Source organism: Acanthisitta chloris, unplaced genomic scaffold (assembly GCF_000695815.1).
Source record: "Acanthisitta chloris isolate BGI_N310 unplaced genomic scaffold, ASM69581v1 scaffold8389, whole genome shotgun sequence".
Classification (NCBI taxonomy): domain Eukaryota; kingdom Metazoa; phylum Chordata; class Aves; order Passeriformes; family Acanthisittidae; genus Acanthisitta; species Acanthisitta chloris.
Window position 1 is genome coordinate 49,681 of NW_008691008.1, and position 16,406 is coordinate 66,086.

The window sequence follows — 16,406 nt, forward strand, 5'->3', positions numbered from 1 at the left end:
CCTCTTCCAGGTGTTTGAATGTGTTATAGCAGTAGCACTTTGCAGGCAATGAGTGTCCTAGAATCTTGAGCTCCTTTCTTATGCCTGGGTGATGCAAAATTAATGGGTAATGTGGCTATAATTTAGAAAACAGTCTAAATGGATGACTTTTTTTTAGGCCATTGTTCATGTTTCAAGGAAGCAGGCATGAGCATAGGAGCAAAATTAGTGGTTTAGTCACAATGTCTTGTCTTGGGGCTCAGGTGTTGTTGCTTCTATTTTTTTAGAGACTAGTTAACATTAGCAGTCACCCTTATAATGATATGACTTGTACTGCCTCCAAATCTGGTGCTGCCTACTCCTGCCATTAAGGAGGGTTGATTTAATCAGTAACCTGGTCTAGCTTCTGTGACATCCTTTGACATCCTGTGCCTGAGGAAGGGAGTCAAAAACAAACCTTCCTTTCCTATTCTAGCAGAAACTGCTTTAGAAATATTTGACAGAACTTCTTTGGCTGTTACCACACCTGAATTTAGGTCAAGTTTCTGAGTCCCTTTATTTAGAAAATGAATATTTTAAAGCTGTTAAGGGAATACTTCCAGTGTATAGTTATATTACTGTCAACAAAAGATGTGATTAAATAAATTGAATGTTGAAGATTTTCGGCTTATGGTTAACACCAGGTAATTAAAAGTAAGCACTGCAGTGGGAGTACATTATATATCAGCTGTACTCTTTACCTCATTAGCTGGGGTTTTGCATGTTTATGGAGCTAACTTGCAATTAGAAATGCCTTTAATGTATGCTTAACAAGGCCTTTTAGGGGTTTGGAATAAAGTACTACAGTTTAATTGAAATTGGTATAGCACAAATAGATGTCTTAGGAGCACGTCAGATAAATCTCCATGCCTGACTTGTCACTTTGCATCTTTCCCTCTGATGTAGTTTTTAATGCTGACTCTGAGGTCTGACATTTCACTTGTATACAGGATGGAGGTTCTGTCTTGACTCCAGAGAATGTTTTGATTTGTTGTAGAAATACAACTTGATTGACAAGATACACTCAAATTCATGCCTAGCCATATTTTTAAGCTGTGTGAAGATTTGTATGTGCCTGTGGATAAGTGTTAGGATGTTTTTAGCTGTGAGGGGATGGAGTGCAGCATCAGCAAGTTTGGAGATGGCACAGAGTTGGGGGGGTGAGTGTGGATCTGCTGGAAGGCAGGAGGGCTCTGCAGAGGGACCTGGATGGGCTGGGCAGATGAGCTGATTTCAATGGGATGAGGTTTGACAAGGCCAAGTCCTGGTCCTGCTCTTTGGCCATACCAATCCCATGCAGAGCTCCAGGCTGGGGACAGAGTGGCTGGAGAGCACCAGGAGAAAGGGACCTGGGGGTTTGGAGAGACAGGAGCTGAACAGGAGCCAGCAGTGTGCTCAGGGGGCCAAGAAGGCCAATGGCATCCTGGCCTGGATCAGAACAGTGTGGTCAGCAGGACCAGGGAGGTGATTCTGCCCCTGGACGCGGCACTGGTGAGGCCACACCTTGAATCCTGTGCTCAGCTCTGGGCCCCTCAGGTCAGGAGGGACATTGAGGTGCTGGAGCAGGTCCAGAGAAGAGCAACGAGGCTGGTGAAGGGACTGGAGCACAAGTGGCATGAGGAGAGGCTGAGGGAGCTGGGGGTGTTCAGCCTGGAGAAGAGGAGGCTCAGGGGAGACCTTATCACCCCTGTTGTCTAAGCAAACATCACAGTGTGTGAACCTTCACATACAGTATGAGTGACTAACTTTTTGTCTTCCTCTAGGAGTGTCGTTGTAGCCCCGAAGAAACCAACCATTCCCTCTTCTACAGCTCCTATTGGCATTCCTACAAATGCTGTCAGTGTGGTTTCTTCCTTAGAGTCAGCCCAAGCCCCAGATTTGTCAGGAGAATCTCCTGGTAAGTAAGAGTAAGTTAAACAACTTAATTCCCAACCCTTCCTCTCTTGCTTCTCCTTCCTGCACCATTCACTCTGAATACAAATGAACAATTTTTGGTTACATGTTCTTTGTTATGTGAAGATGAGATGTTTTTCAGTAGTTATCCATATCTCAAAATACTGTAGATGTGAACAGTTGTTTTTCAGACATGAAGGAATTAGTTGCCTTCCATTGTAATAAGAAGTGTGTGTGTGTGTCTTGCTTATATTGAGTATTGATTAATACCTACATTAAGTATTGATACTTACTGCTGGTTGTATTTTCTTAGGGGGAAAAGTGACAATCTAGCAAGATAGTGTTGTACATTCTCTTTGGTTTTTTTTTAAACTTCTGGATTGCATCTGAAATGCCCTAAATTATCAAGTCAGACAAAAGGACCTTTGAAACCTTTCTATCCTTTGTCAGTACCTTTCTTTCTATACCCTCCCACAGCAACTTGCAGTGCAGTAACTGTCTCTCTGAACAAAACCAGTATGAGATGCTTTGCAGAACAGTGAATGTGTCTTTCAGTTAGACTGGACCAGTTGTCAGTGACATCATGTGGGTACATGAATAGAAGAAGTCACACTTCTGGGTATTTTCTCACAGTTTGTCCCCCACCTCATCTGATTATTCCTAGTTCTGCTGCTTCAGCTGCACAAATCTGAAAACTAACCTGTTCATAATAAAATATTGCAAAAGTAGAGTTGTATTATAAAAACCAACCCAACATTGCCACAAATGCAAGTGTCCGAGCAATATTTGTCGTCATGGCAAGGTTTTTTATGTTTTTTGTACAGCATGCTCTGTTAACTTGTATTTAGTGTAAATATGGCTAAAGTCTACTTTTCGTTACCTATTTATTATGTAAAGTATAAGCTTATTGATAAATCCTAGGGTATTTGTCCAAGGATATATGTGCTAATGCCAAGTCGGACTGAAAATTACATCCAAGTGTTTCCAATACCCTTAGCCTGAGGTCAAATTCAGTGTTGATGCCAAACTAATTGCTTTGGACAGTTTTTTCAGCAAGGACAAAATTGAGTAGGTTGTTTATAAGCAAGTGGTCTTTTGAACCCTTAGTCTCTCTGGTCATTCTGTAGGAGGTAAGTGATGTTGTATACTGAGCCAAAGGCATGTTGGAGTCGCAAGGCTGGGTAGGATCTCATAATTGTTTGTGCCCATTAAGTTTGACTTCAAGAATTAAAACTGATTTGTATCTTAATCAAGGAAACCTTGGTGGTTTTTTCAGTGTTTGACTTTCTTGCTTTTCCTGGGTTTATGTACTGCTGCAAAGACTGGGGGGGAAAAATGTAATCTGTTATCATGTGTCTAGTACTTGTGTGTCTGGAAGGTATTTGTTGCCATCTTCAACTGCTCTTTCCATTTCTTGGGAAAATCAAAAAGGTTTTGTTCCACCCTCACAGGAAAAAAACTTTTTTTCTCACATCCAACTTAGAGTTTTCTTCCTTCAGTTTGAACCCATTACCCCTTGTCCTATAACTGCAGTTCCTAACACAATCCCTCTGCAGCTCCTTGTAGGCCCTTCAGAGATTGACCCAGGTGGGTTTCATGAGAGTAGGGTGGAGGGGGAGAATCACCTTCCTTTCACCTGCTGCCCACACTCCTGGGGATGCAGCCCAGGATTCCATTGGTTTCTGGGCAGAGCTCACACTGCAGCTCATGCTGTCGCTCCCAAGTCTCTCTCGTCACTGCTGATTTCAATTCCTTCCCCAGTCAACCTGTAGCTGTGCCTGGGAATGCCATGGCCCAGATGTTGGAATTAACTGAAATGCCACAATTCTTTGGGGCAGATTTGCTCGGAGTAGCTAATCTGTTTTACAAATAATATAACCTTCCCTACCTCGAAATTGTTTAAAATAATTGCTCATTTGTTAACTGGTTTGCCCAGGTTAGATGTGGGTTTAAGTATTGCAATGTGTGAAGTAAAGATTAACTTGCTTTTAAGAAAAACAAAACGGTTGAGCACTGAGTTTCAGATTTAGTCAATCTTTTAGGAACATGTAGAAGTAAATAAGTACTCCTGTGGCTGTAGAATGTATGAGAAACCCAGACAATAAACAATACTGATGTAGATTGTAACCCTGTGACTTCCAGCATGTCTGGGAGTTTTGGCAAAAGTTGGACCTGTAATCTGAAGTGATATGCATAAAAAGAAACTAATCAGGATTAAAAATAGACATGTTTGGACTGGCAATCTAATTAATTAAAAGAAATAGTAAAGGGATAAGTGAAATCATGCCTAGAACAGATTAAAACGCGAGACTGTTTCTTTTGTCCCTGGTAAAATAATGGCATGGAAACAAGAATTTTGTGAAGTTAGAGTGGTTTATATCTAATATTGCTTGTGTAAATTGAACACATTTAAGTTTGAAATGAATCACAGAACCACCTGGGTTGGAAGAGACCTCAAATATCAAGTCCAACCCTGCTGTGGTCACTAGTGCCACATCCAGTCTTGTCTTGAAATGGTGAAGGGGATGGTGAATCCACCACCTCCCTGGGCAGCACATTCTAATGTCTTATCACTCTCTCCCTTCAATGGCTTTGTTGCCCTTCTCTGGCCTTCAGCATGTCCATGTCCTTTTTGTAGCAAGGGGCCCAGAACTGGACACTGTACTCAAGGTGTGACCTCACCAGTGCTGATGACAGTGGGCAAATCACTTCCTGGCACTGCTGATCACTCTATTTCTGATACAATAAAGACAGGATACCTTTGGTCTTCTTGACCACCTGTGCCAGTGTCTCACCACCCTCACAGGAAAAAATAGCATGTCCATGTCCTTTTTGTAGCAAGGGGCCCAGAACTGGACACTGTACTCAAGGTGTGACCTCACCAGTGCTGATGACAGTGGGCAAATCACTTCCTGGCACTGCTGATCACTCTATTTCTGATACAATAAAGACAGGATACCTTTGGTCTTCTTGACCACCTGTGCCAGTGTCTCACCACCCTCACAGGAAAAAATCTTTTCCTAACATCTAGCCTAAATTTCCCTCCTTCAATCTGTGCCCATTGCCCCTTGTCCTGTCCCTGCAGCTCCTAACACAGATCCCTCTGCAGCTTCCCTGGAGCCCCTTCAGCTCCTGGAAGGTGCTCTGAGGTCTCCACACAACCTTCTCCACTTTCTCTCTTCTCTCTTCCCCTTGTGGTCTGAACTTTCCCATCAGTATGTTGCTGATGACTTCTATTTGGGCTGTTTGTTTGCTGGAACTCCTAGTCCAATTGTTAATAGATCTGGAAATGAGTGGAGAAAATGGAGCTTGGTGGCCCACATTGAGCTAATCATTTCATTTCTCATACAGAAGGTGACACTGAGCAAAAGAGTCCATTTACTAGTAATAATCTAAGAAGGAGAAATTCACTTCAGTTGTTTCTTCCTTGGATTGTCTCATAGGCTGAATGTGGGTTGGATGCCCAGATTTCACACATGCTGTGGCCAGGAAGAGCTGCTGCTAAGACGGGACTAATATTTGCATAGGCAGGATTGGCTGTGTTTCCTGAGCGATTGTGGGTATCCTAGCAGGGTGCCTGTATTTTTGTTTGTCACTTAGTTTTCCTTTTCAGTGTTTCACTGACAGTTGTGATGTTCTGAAATGGTGTGAATGTTTTTGCACTGTTCTGCAGTTTGCACTCCCACTGTTTCCTCTGATGCTCTGAGTTTCTCTCTTTATGTACTTGAAGGATTTCACATGTGTTTTATTAGTGCTTCACTCCAAAGAATGTGTTCTTGAGGCTTTCACTGTTCAGTTTGCACATGCTTCTTCAGATGGTATTTTTATTAAGAGGGAGTATGAAAACTGTTGTGGGATGCAGGAGTGAATTGCTTCATGTCCTTAATTATGCTCTGGGTGTAGAAAACACGGAGAAGTTTCACTTGTTTTATTTCCTGCCTCCTCCTCTTCCTACTTGATGTTGTTTATTGGGAAAAAAGTATTTATTAGGCCCTGTGAGGGTGGTGAGACCCTGTGCCAGGTTGCCCAGCGAGGCTGTGGCTGCCCCAAGCCTGGCAGTGTTCACAGCCAGGTTGGCTGAGCCTTGAGCTCCATTCCAACTCCTGAAATTCTATGATTCTTTTAATTTCATTTGTTTTGCCTCTGAGCTACACAGAGTTGCCCACAGGATTTTTGCTTCTCCTGGACAGAGAAAAGGGCTGTTCCCCAAAGTGCAGCCTCATAAAAAAGGCCATGCCAAAGGCTGAAGGTGAAAAAGGAGGTGGATGCTTGGAAGAAACCTGGAGATATGTAGGAACAGGAGATAAAAACAAGAGTTGTAACTCCTATATATCGGACAATGTAAATTTTCTCCCACAGTTGTCTTGTTTTGCAAAGACAAATAGTGTTCATTGATTTTTATACATAGTTGAAAATGAACTTGAAGTCTTGCAATAAAATAAATCAGCAGGAGACAAGCTAAAGTAAGAAAAATGAATGTGAAGTGAGTTGCCATCAGTGCACAGGTTGTTCCAAAAATTTACTGTGTTCCAGTAAGTATTTCAAAGAGAATTCCAACTCTCCAGTGACAGCATGAAGTTACCAAAGCAGATTGACACTTGGGACATCTCAGATGCTCATGCTATGCAATGGAAGTGGCTTACTACTGTGTCAGTATAAAAAGTGCTTTAAAGCCACTTCTCTTAAGAGGAGTTTTCAGCATTGTTTCATGCAATCTGTTTTGGTTTAGCCTACAGATGTGTTCATGTAACAGATCCCTTATATTAGCTTGTAAACCCTTTCATTGTAGTCCTGCATTGTGCACTTTCAGCCCCGGATGTGTATTTTTGAATGAGCTCATTATTTTACTAGATACCTCTTTGACAAAGGGCATCACTGTGTTTATAGACTGGAGGAAATTAAGAGGTCTGGTTATTTAATTCAACTTTATTTTTTTACCTCATTTTTATCCCTACAGAGTCAAGTATATCATCATGTCCTGCTTGTGTATGCCAAGTTAGTGTATGCAAAAACATAAGGATCTTGCACAGGGAGTTTCTTGAACAATATTTTACTGCTAGAGACATTATTTGTTTAGACCCTTGGGGACCTTGAATAAACAATAAGGTTTCACTGTAAGGGTGCTAGACACATGATCTATTTGCATTTTCTTTTATGTTCTTGCAAATGTCTGTAAAACTGTCAGTTTGAAGGAGCCAGTTTATCAGTGAAAGGATAAGGAAGAGATAAGTCAGTTTAGTTCCACATGTTTGAAGTAGCTACTGCACTTACCCACATGTGTGTTGGGGATGGAAATATGCTACTGAAGTATTTTCATCTTTAGTACTGAAGGCAGAAAAAATAGAGGAATAAAAAAAGCTTCCTCTGAGTCAAAGAAAGTTTAAAAAAAAGTACTTGCACAAAACAAAATTTGCATGCCAAAATCACTGTGCTTAATGCTATTGGAAAAGCCCCTGAAATTCTCAGCTGTGATAGAGCTGAGATTCACCTCTTTTAGTGAAATATATCTGAGTTTGGAATGTGGATTTAGGCGTTGATAAGCATGAAGAAATTCAAGCCATAAATATCCCTCCGTAGTCTTCAAAAAGATTATCAGTTTGTATAGTTGCCTGCCTTGTGCTCTTGTCAAATTCACATTATCAGTGAGTTTTCTGCTATGTCTATATTGTAAAGTCGATTTTAACTTAAAATTTCATAGAGCCTTACATTTATACCTAATCTGTTTTGCCAAGCTTGTTTTTATTTCGAGCAGAAAGAAATAACCATGTCCTGTGTTGTCAGTGATTTTCCTTAACCTCCCATTCAAAATATTTTGGCCAGTTGTGTTGAAAAAACGGGAAACCAGAACAACCTCAATGCATCCCAAAAAATAAGCAAAAAACCAACAGGAGGTTGGAGTCAGGTGGGGGTTGGTCTCTTCTCCCAGGCAACCAGCAGCAGGACAAGAGGGCACAGACTCAAGCTCTGCCAGGGGAGGGTTAGGTTGGAGATTAGGAAGAGATTTTTTACAGAGAGAGTGCTCAGGCATTGGAATGTGCTGCCCAGGGTGGGGGTGGATTCCCCATCCCTGGAGGTTTTCAAGCTGAGACTGGATGTGGCACTTAGTGCCATGGTCTAGTGACCATGGTAGGGTTGGACTCGATGATCTTGGAGGTCTTTTCCAACCCAGTTGATTCTATGATTTTATGATTCTAACTGGAGCCTTTGGAACTCTGAATCCTGTGGCTTGTTGCCTTATGTGGACTTTGTTTGGTCTTCCTGTGAGGAAGCTCAGTTTTAATTTTCAGTTTATCATTGGACAGCTTTTCCCTTGTGAATATCCAAAAGACTTGGTTTAATTGCATAAAACTAAAGAAATTATATCCATGAAAATATTGACAATTTCTGACTATTGGCTCTGAAATGTTCAGGTAAAAAAAATCCAAGAAACCCACTGACCATAACCCCCCAGCATTTCTTGGAGTAAGCTCTGTGTGCCAGAGTTTTGGAGCAGAAGTTTGAAATTTGACAGCAGAAATAAATTTGCTGTCTCAGGGATCTATCTTTGCCATATCTTTCCAAATCTGTTCCACTTCAGTCCAGTTGGAAGACTTTGAAGAGTTGCAGTTGCCACGTTTTGGTAGACAGTTTCAAGATCTTAGCAGCTGATTTCCATAATGGTTACATTGAACTGAGCTCACTGTTGTAGGTGGGACCTGCAGGAGTTAGAGTTCTGAGAAGGGTCATGTCTTTGCTGAGGTGGATGTGAGAAGTGAAATGATTAAACTCTCTTCTCTCATGTTTGGCTTTTTTCCCCCTTTTTCCCCCCCTTCCCTCCTTTCCAGCAGCATAAGAATCTGAAACCAGTGAGGTGAGAGGAAAGAGAATAGGACAGGGTCTAAGGGTGGAAAGAGATAGGATTGCAGATGGACTAGAGGCAGTTGTGCTCCTGGGAAATGCACAGAAATCTGTCTGCTAAGATTCATTCCTCTCTATAGTTTGGAATGCAGTGCAAGATTTGTGAGTCACCATTCCTGTCCTGGCAGAAAATATCTGTGAAGTCTCTGGCTGTCTCGCTTTGCCCCCTGTTCATCACTGCTAATACCAATCCATGCTGCAGGATGGAGGTTCTATTTCTCTTGATGTACTGAAGAGCAGAATTTAATACTTGCAGATTCCTCCTGTGCTGATGAGAGCCATGCAGTGTCAATTTGACATAACACAACTGCTTTGCTTTTTTTTTTTATTTTTTGCTTTGGTAAATGTAGGCTACATAAATGACCCAATCTTCCCTAACAACCTTTGAATAATTGATGTGCAAAGTTAATAACTCAGAAATGAGGTTATACCACTGCCATCCTGCTAATGACACTGGCACTGCAGTGGAGAATTTTAGCATAGCTGTCTCTGTCACACTCCTAGTGTTGCAAAAATTTTAGCTAGGCTGTTGAAAATACTCATTTAGTTTCCTGCATGATTTTGATGCAAATATGTTTTAATTTTAGACAGAAATCATAGAATCAGCTGAGTTGGAAAAGATCTCCAAGATCATCAATTTCAATCCTACTGTGGTACCATGGCACTAAGTGCCACATCCAGTCTCAGCTTGAAAACCTCCAGGGATGGGGAATCCACCACCTCCCTGGGCAGCACATTCCAATGCCTGAGCACTCTCTCTGTAAAAAATCTCTTCCTAATCTCCAACCTAACCCTCCCCTGGCAGAGCTTGAGTCTGTGCCCTCTTGTCCTGCTGCTGGTTGCCTGGGAGAAGAGACCAACCCTCACCTGACTCCAACCTCCTGTCAGGGAGTTGCAGAGGGTGAGAAAGTCTCCCCTGAGCCTCCTCTTCTCCAGGCTGAACACCCCCAGCTCCCTCAGCCTCTCCTCATGGCACTTGTGCTCCAGTCCCTTCACCAGCCTCGTTGCTCTTCTCTGGACCTGCTCCAGCCCCTCAATGTCCCTCCTGAGCTGCATTAAGGGTTTTCCCTGCAAGTTACTTGAAATAGGATGAGCACTTCCAGTAACCAAAAGAGATGATTGAGAACGTTACCGTTTGGCTTTATATGTTAGTTATATTAGTGTTGTTATATATATTAGCACATTACAGGACTTTTAAAGGTGTAAGATGTTTTTTGTATTCACTGCTTAATGTTGCAAGTGTTAGTAAATTTCTTCAGAGTGGTTTGTGGCTTATAAGACCAGAAAGGATCACTGCAGCCTGGTCTGTCTTCCTTCACAAAGCAAACTCCTTCCTTATATTGCTTTCTATTTGTGCTAGAGCAACTGTTAACTAAGCTTGCCATGGCCTACCTGGGAAATAGGAATGCAAGGAAATAGGAGCCTTGTGGGGGGAAAAATGAGGTACAAAGAGGTGAAGTGTTTTGCGTAGTCCTCACACAATATTGAACACCATGATATCTCAGAGGCTGAGCTCAAGGCTTTAGTTTCTTGTCCAGTTCTCTAATCTCTGGTATGTTTTGTTGTATAATTTGTTTATTGTTACTTTCTCTTGCAGGAAAGGGATCATCTAATTCAAAATTGCCATCTGTCCCCACAGTTTCATCAGTTCCTGAGGATTCAGCCTCGAATATGAGGTAACTTCTTCAACTGAACATCTGAACAGATGAGTTGTGGCTTTCATTTTTGATGTTACAGTTGATATTCTGATTCCACGTGACTTAAGAATTTTCTTTTACTGATCTTCAATACCTAATGAAGGTTTGGGAAGACAGAGTTGGATTAATAATTCCTTTTTATCCATGTATATCACTTAAACATTGGCAAAGTCTATATTGCTTTTTACAGAATTTCAGTAACTGCCTTACTTTGTTGCTGATCACCTGTGTCTCTCTCCTAGTATTACAGATAGGCTTGAACATGCTTTGGAAAAAGCTGCCCCACTTCTGAGAGAGATTTTTGTGGATTTTGCTCCCTTTCTTTCACGGACACTTTTGGGCAGCCATGGGCAGGAGTTGCTGATAGAAGGTACAAGTAAGTTTCCAGTTCAAAAGGGGATTTTTTGTGTGTGCTTTGTTTTATTTTGTAAATCTAAATTTCTCTGTTTAGAAGCTTTCTTCCTGCCTTCCCCAACCATGTTGTCCACTGGATTTCACTGCCTCCCCTTCCTTCTGTCTTTAGGCCTCTGAGGTCACTGTCATTGCCTCCTCATCTTTACCATCTCTGGTACCTTTTTGTGTCCACCTCATCTCATAGTTCCCTGTATCTCATTAGGTGGAACCAACTCCAATCATCTCCTTAGTTTTTGAACTCTTACAGTGAATTGTCCCATAGAAACTTGAGTACAAGATGTGTTTTGTGAGCCTTAAAAGAAGATTTGGTGTCAAGGTCAGCACTTTGACGCAAAGTATATAGTGTAGAAAGTGAAGTACAAAGACCTTGCATGTTTCCTGTGATGTTTTAAGAGAAGCCTTCCTGGGAGCTATGCCAGTAGAGCATATTCTGGTCTGTCTCCTGCATGTGGTTTTGGTTCTGGTTGGGAGGGGGTCACCCAGGTGAGGGGAATACATTGCCAGTGTTGAGAAGGAATTCTCTGGTATGTCTGAGAGGATGGAGATTGATGTACACAGCAGTGATCATGGCTCTTCCTGGTGAGAGAGTGGCTTAAAATGATGGAGCTGGAGCTGGAGTGTTCTCTCTACTGGTGGGTTCTCCCTGTTTAAAAATGAGGCTCAGCTCTGCAGTGCAGACATTGATGGCCTCATCTAAAACACTGTGTGTGTTAGACCACTGTGAATTTAGCAGTGAACACCACTTTTTCAATTGTCTCATCATTTGGCTATATTGCTTTTTCCACTGATCTTTCAGAGTGAAAATTGCAAGTTTCATCCAATTAAAGAAGTGACTTGAATTAGAGCCTGAGCTTGTTGCAGCTTCCAGTGATAAGTGCACTCATGGTTGCTTAACTTGAGCTGATCACTTGCACATGAGCTGCCCTAATAGATCTAGGAAGAAACTAGGGAATTAAGGTTCTTTTTTAATTACCAACATTTTTGGAACTGCTTGTTCCTTCGATTAGGACAGTCACCCTGTATTTAGTGTTGAGTACAGTTAACATTGTCAGAGACAGAATGAGAATAGCAAACACTGCTCAGGGTTTGACTGAAGATTGCTGAAATGGAAATTGAGGCTTCATTAAACTTCACTGACATGAAAGTGATTTAGTTTAGGAATTTAGCTTGTTTACCATTTGGGGTAGAAAGAAATGGCAGGAAGGAGTGTATGAATTGCCTTCTGTGAGACTCCAAAAATGGGATTTTGGTTTTTTCTGGGTACCTCTTTAGCACATAAACCACATAGTGGAAGCTTATTTGTGAGCAAATTTATTTCATTCATTGCATGAGAAAAGAAACAGAAAAGTGATTTTTCTCAAAGCTTTTTTTGCCAAGGAAGTAAATCTCCTTTTTGGTTCCATTTTTTTCTTCCCTGAAGGTAAAAGATAATCTGGTTTCAAAATATTTTGACTGTAGTATAGGTTATATACACAGATAAATGAGTATTTCATAGTTTGGATGACCAAACTCAAAAAAGCAGGATAATTATTGGGAGTGTATGAACTACCTGGAGAAAAATAAACACACATACCCAATTTTTTGGGCCTAAAAACAAGTTCCAGACAAACCCAAACCAAAATGCGAATGCAAATAGTAATAGTCAAATTAGTTTATAAACAATTGAAAATACCTAATAGGTTACTGCTTGCACTTCTGCTAAGGTTTAGTGTGGGGTTAAGGGTCAAAGTACTAATAAGAGTGTTTGGGATGTCTGCTGCCATGGAACAAAATGGAAACTTGATTGATAGCTGGGGCTGAAAGGAGAACGCGCAACGCAGAAAGCAAAGGTCATGGAGCCATTTCCCTTCTCTGCATATGTAATGACCCAATCCTTCACGAAATGGCCAAATGTAGGTACAGTGGATTAATATAACATATGTTAACCACCCTTCTGATCATCCTGACAGCCAAACCTGGATGAAACTGAATAGTGGAGGTAATGTCCAACTATTAGCTGCTCGGTTAGGTGCAAGGCTTGAAATTTGTGATCTCCCTCTCCTATATCTGCTTTGATTTTGTGCTCGAAGAGTACAGAATTGAAGTGGAAGTGGTGTGAAAGTTTGGTTTGTGTTTTGTTTGTCAAAATGCTGCCAATGTATTGCCCTTCAGAGTAGTTTGTGTTGGGATCTGGTCCCGTGTGAGCAGATATTGACGTGTGCTTGTTTTCCTCTCGTAGGTCTTGTGTGCATGAAGTCTAGCAGCTCAGTTGTGGAGCTGGTGATGCTGCTTTGCTCTCAGGTGAGTTTCAGGTAGCAGTGTCTGAAAATGTTGTCTTGGAGCACAGTGGAAATTACAGTTAAAATTTGACTTTGAGTTTATGTGTAGCAGGTAAAAATACATCTAAAATTTGGCTTTGAGCTTACACGTAGCAGGTAAAAATACATCCAAGATTTGGTTATGAGTTTACATGTAGCAGGTAAAAATACATCCAAAATTTGAGTTTACATGTCGTGGGCAAAAATAGAACAAACAAGGTCTTTTGGTTAAAAAAAAATGTTATTAATTGTGTCTGTTCAGTTGGAGAGATAAGGTGTGAGTGGGTTTATGTTGTCTTACTCTTGAGCATTTACATAACCTTGAGGCTGATGTTCAAATTTATGAGTTTACATGTAGCAGGTAAAAATACATCCAAAATTTGAGTTTACATGTCGTGGGCAAAAATAGAACAAACAAGGTCTTTTGGTTAAAAAAAAATGTTATTAATTGTGTCTGTTCAGTTGGAGAGATAAGGTGTGAGTGGGTTTATGTTGTCTTACTCTTGAGCATTTACATAACCTTGAGGCTGATGTTCAAATAATTCTGTGGTGTCATTATTGTAAGATAAAATGGGATCAATGAAACATTCAGCTTATAGAAACAGATTTGATTTCTGCATCTTGACATGCCTAATCCTCTGGGATAAATAGAATTTTTCCTTTTGTGTGGAGGTTATGAAATGAGTGATAAATGCTTTTGAAGCCCTGTCGTTCTTAATTGATTTGACAAGTCCTAGGAATTTGAGAAAAATTTGGGAAAGCAACTCTGGGTTTGTGCAGTTTGGGAGTTTCTACCTCCCCAAAGGCAAAGGGATTTTAGCTGTTTAGGGACTTGAGAATTGCCTGATCCTGTGGCTAGTAAAGAGCCAGAGCCTAAGGAACTTCCTTAAATTTGTATATGCTCTATTAGTTGGAATTTTTTTTTTCTTTTTTGCCTTCTTTCTTTTTGTAATTAAATGGAAGCCTGTTTTTATTGAGCCTTTCTTTCGGTGCCTTAAAAATTATACCTTTCTAGCAGTAAATTCCCCTACTTAAAACTTTAAAATAGCCTTTTTTAATGGGAATGGTATTGGTCTGGAGGTCAAGGGTTCTGACCCATCTCAGAACCTTTGACCTTCATTTACAGCCCTTATGGTTTGCTTGCCTGACGAATAAGGATAATGCAAAATTAATGTTTCTCCACATCGATTTATTCGTTTTAGTGCCCATATTGCCAAATTTATTTAGAGTGTGCTGAGAGACATTTCATGAATACAAATGAAAGAATCATGGAAGGTGTGAAAAATCGATAGTCTGCGTTGTCAATAAAGTGCAGTAAGAACAATTACTCGTGGAGATTACACCTAATAGATTTTACAATGAACTAGTGAGGAGTAGTTATGTTTTCTAGAGAGCTTATTATTAATGAATGGAACTGGAACTTTGCTCATCTAGTTTTCCATCTTCCTCAGGAAATAGATATCTTTTTGCCCTGAAAGGAATTTAATATTCCTGGTGGAAGTCTTGGAATTTAGAGATGGTTATTTTGCACGTGGCAGTCCTGGATGTTTTTCACAACTTCTAGAATGTGAAATTTTACAGCTCTTTTTAACTAGAAAAGAATCTTTTGCTCCCCAGAAATGAATAGCCAGATTTTCTGGTTCATTCATGAATGTGTCAGAGGAAAACTAAGCTGAGTATTAAATGTGCCTGACAGTTTGGTATTGCCATTTCAAAAAATCAGTTTTCATTATCCCTGTTGCTTGTAGCAATAATTAGTGCTTGACCTTTCCCAGTTTTTTTGGGGAGGGTAATCTAATCTTTCTGAACATCATGTTGTGCTCTGTACTGTACATCTCTCGTTTGGCTCGGGGAGAGTGGAGAGGATAAGGAATAAATGACGTGCTCTAATGCAGCTATTTGTCATACGTGTCACGATGCCACTTCATGCTAATCTAATCAAACCCCAGCTATCCTGATTGCTTAGCAGTGCTGCTTGCAGGGACTGGGCTTGTCCTTTGTGGAGCAGGAGAAATAAACCAATAAAGTCACAAAGGCCTCAAAGTCTTTCCAAAGTTCCCCAGCAGCTGTAATTTTTTGGCAGAATATGAAAAATGATGTGAGAAATGAATCTGAAATTAGCTCCAGATGTATACAGATTGTTCTGGGGTGATAATTACATTTTTCACTTTGAATTTTCCTAATTCAAAGAGGTCAGCGTGGCAATCACAGAAGTGATTTATTTTGCTAAGAAGTGAACTGTCTTTTGCTACATGAAAGCTTGAGAGATATGAAATTGAATTTCCAGCCGACATTTTACAGATCCTGGGAGGAGATGGGGTTGAGCTTGATTGATATTTTTCCTCTTTTTTTCTTCTATTTTTCCCCTTTTTCCCCCCCACAAGATAGGGTGGGAAATGAAGTGATCTCCTTTTGCTAAAATTTTAATTAATTTTTAAGAGGAGATGGAGAGGATGAAGTGCCAGAGATCAAAAGATCAGGTCAAAAACCCAGTTTTTAATCACATAAATAATGTGGCAGAGTTACAAAGTAAGTATCTGCAAATCTGATTTAAAACTTCACAAATTTGTCAGCCATCATTCTCTGAAATTGAAGGATTGCTCTGATTAATCTCTTTGGTGCTTTTTATGGTAACCTCATCCCCAAATTCATTCCAAACATTGTGTGTGTGACATCAGCACTTGGATTGTTTTCCTGATACATCCCACATTTTTCTGGTGTTTATTTAGATCTGTGGCTGAAATAAGTTTTTTCCTTTCTCAGAAATGGAATTATAATATCTCACCAGTAATTTTTTTTCATAGAATTGTGAAAATGAAGCTCTTTTCCTTGGCAAAGTGATTGTAAAATCTTTCAAGAGGTCCCAGTCTGTGGAACTGTTTGTGACACCTGGTTCATTTCTTTCCTCGTTTAAATTCCATATGTTTAGGCACGTGGGAAAAGACCATTCCTCTAGTGTTTTATTTTGGGGGTTGTGTGTTGATATATTGTTTTCTGTTTAGCACAAGGTGAAAAGAGAAACAGGTGGTTTGAGATACAGAGAAAAGGCTTCTTCCAAGACAAAAACAGTTGTGTTTTTTGACAGACCTGCTACGTTTTGAGACGTGTCTCTGTGTGTGTACTTCCATTTCTATAAATCTATCAAGCCCTAAAGAATCCTTCATTTAATATTACTGCAAAGTGTTCCTGC

General features: G+C 40.5%; 1 protein-coding gene across 1 annotated transcript in view; it reads left to right on the forward strand.

Moving 5' to 3' along the window:
- Positions 1 to 16,406, forward strand: part of LRBA (LPS-responsive vesicle trafficking, beach and anchor containing) — a 142,111-nt gene that overhangs the window by 46,317 nt on the left and 79,388 nt on the right. The window contains exons 29-32 of the mRNA XM_009082076.1: positions 1,782 to 1,915; positions 10,406 to 10,484; positions 10,748 to 10,881; positions 13,138 to 13,199. Coding sequence (XP_009080324.1) covers positions 1,782 to 1,915; positions 10,406 to 10,484; positions 10,748 to 10,881; positions 13,138 to 13,199 — 409 coding nt within the window. The remainder of the gene's footprint in view (positions 1 to 1,781; positions 1,916 to 10,405; positions 10,485 to 10,747; positions 10,882 to 13,137; positions 13,200 to 16,406) is intronic.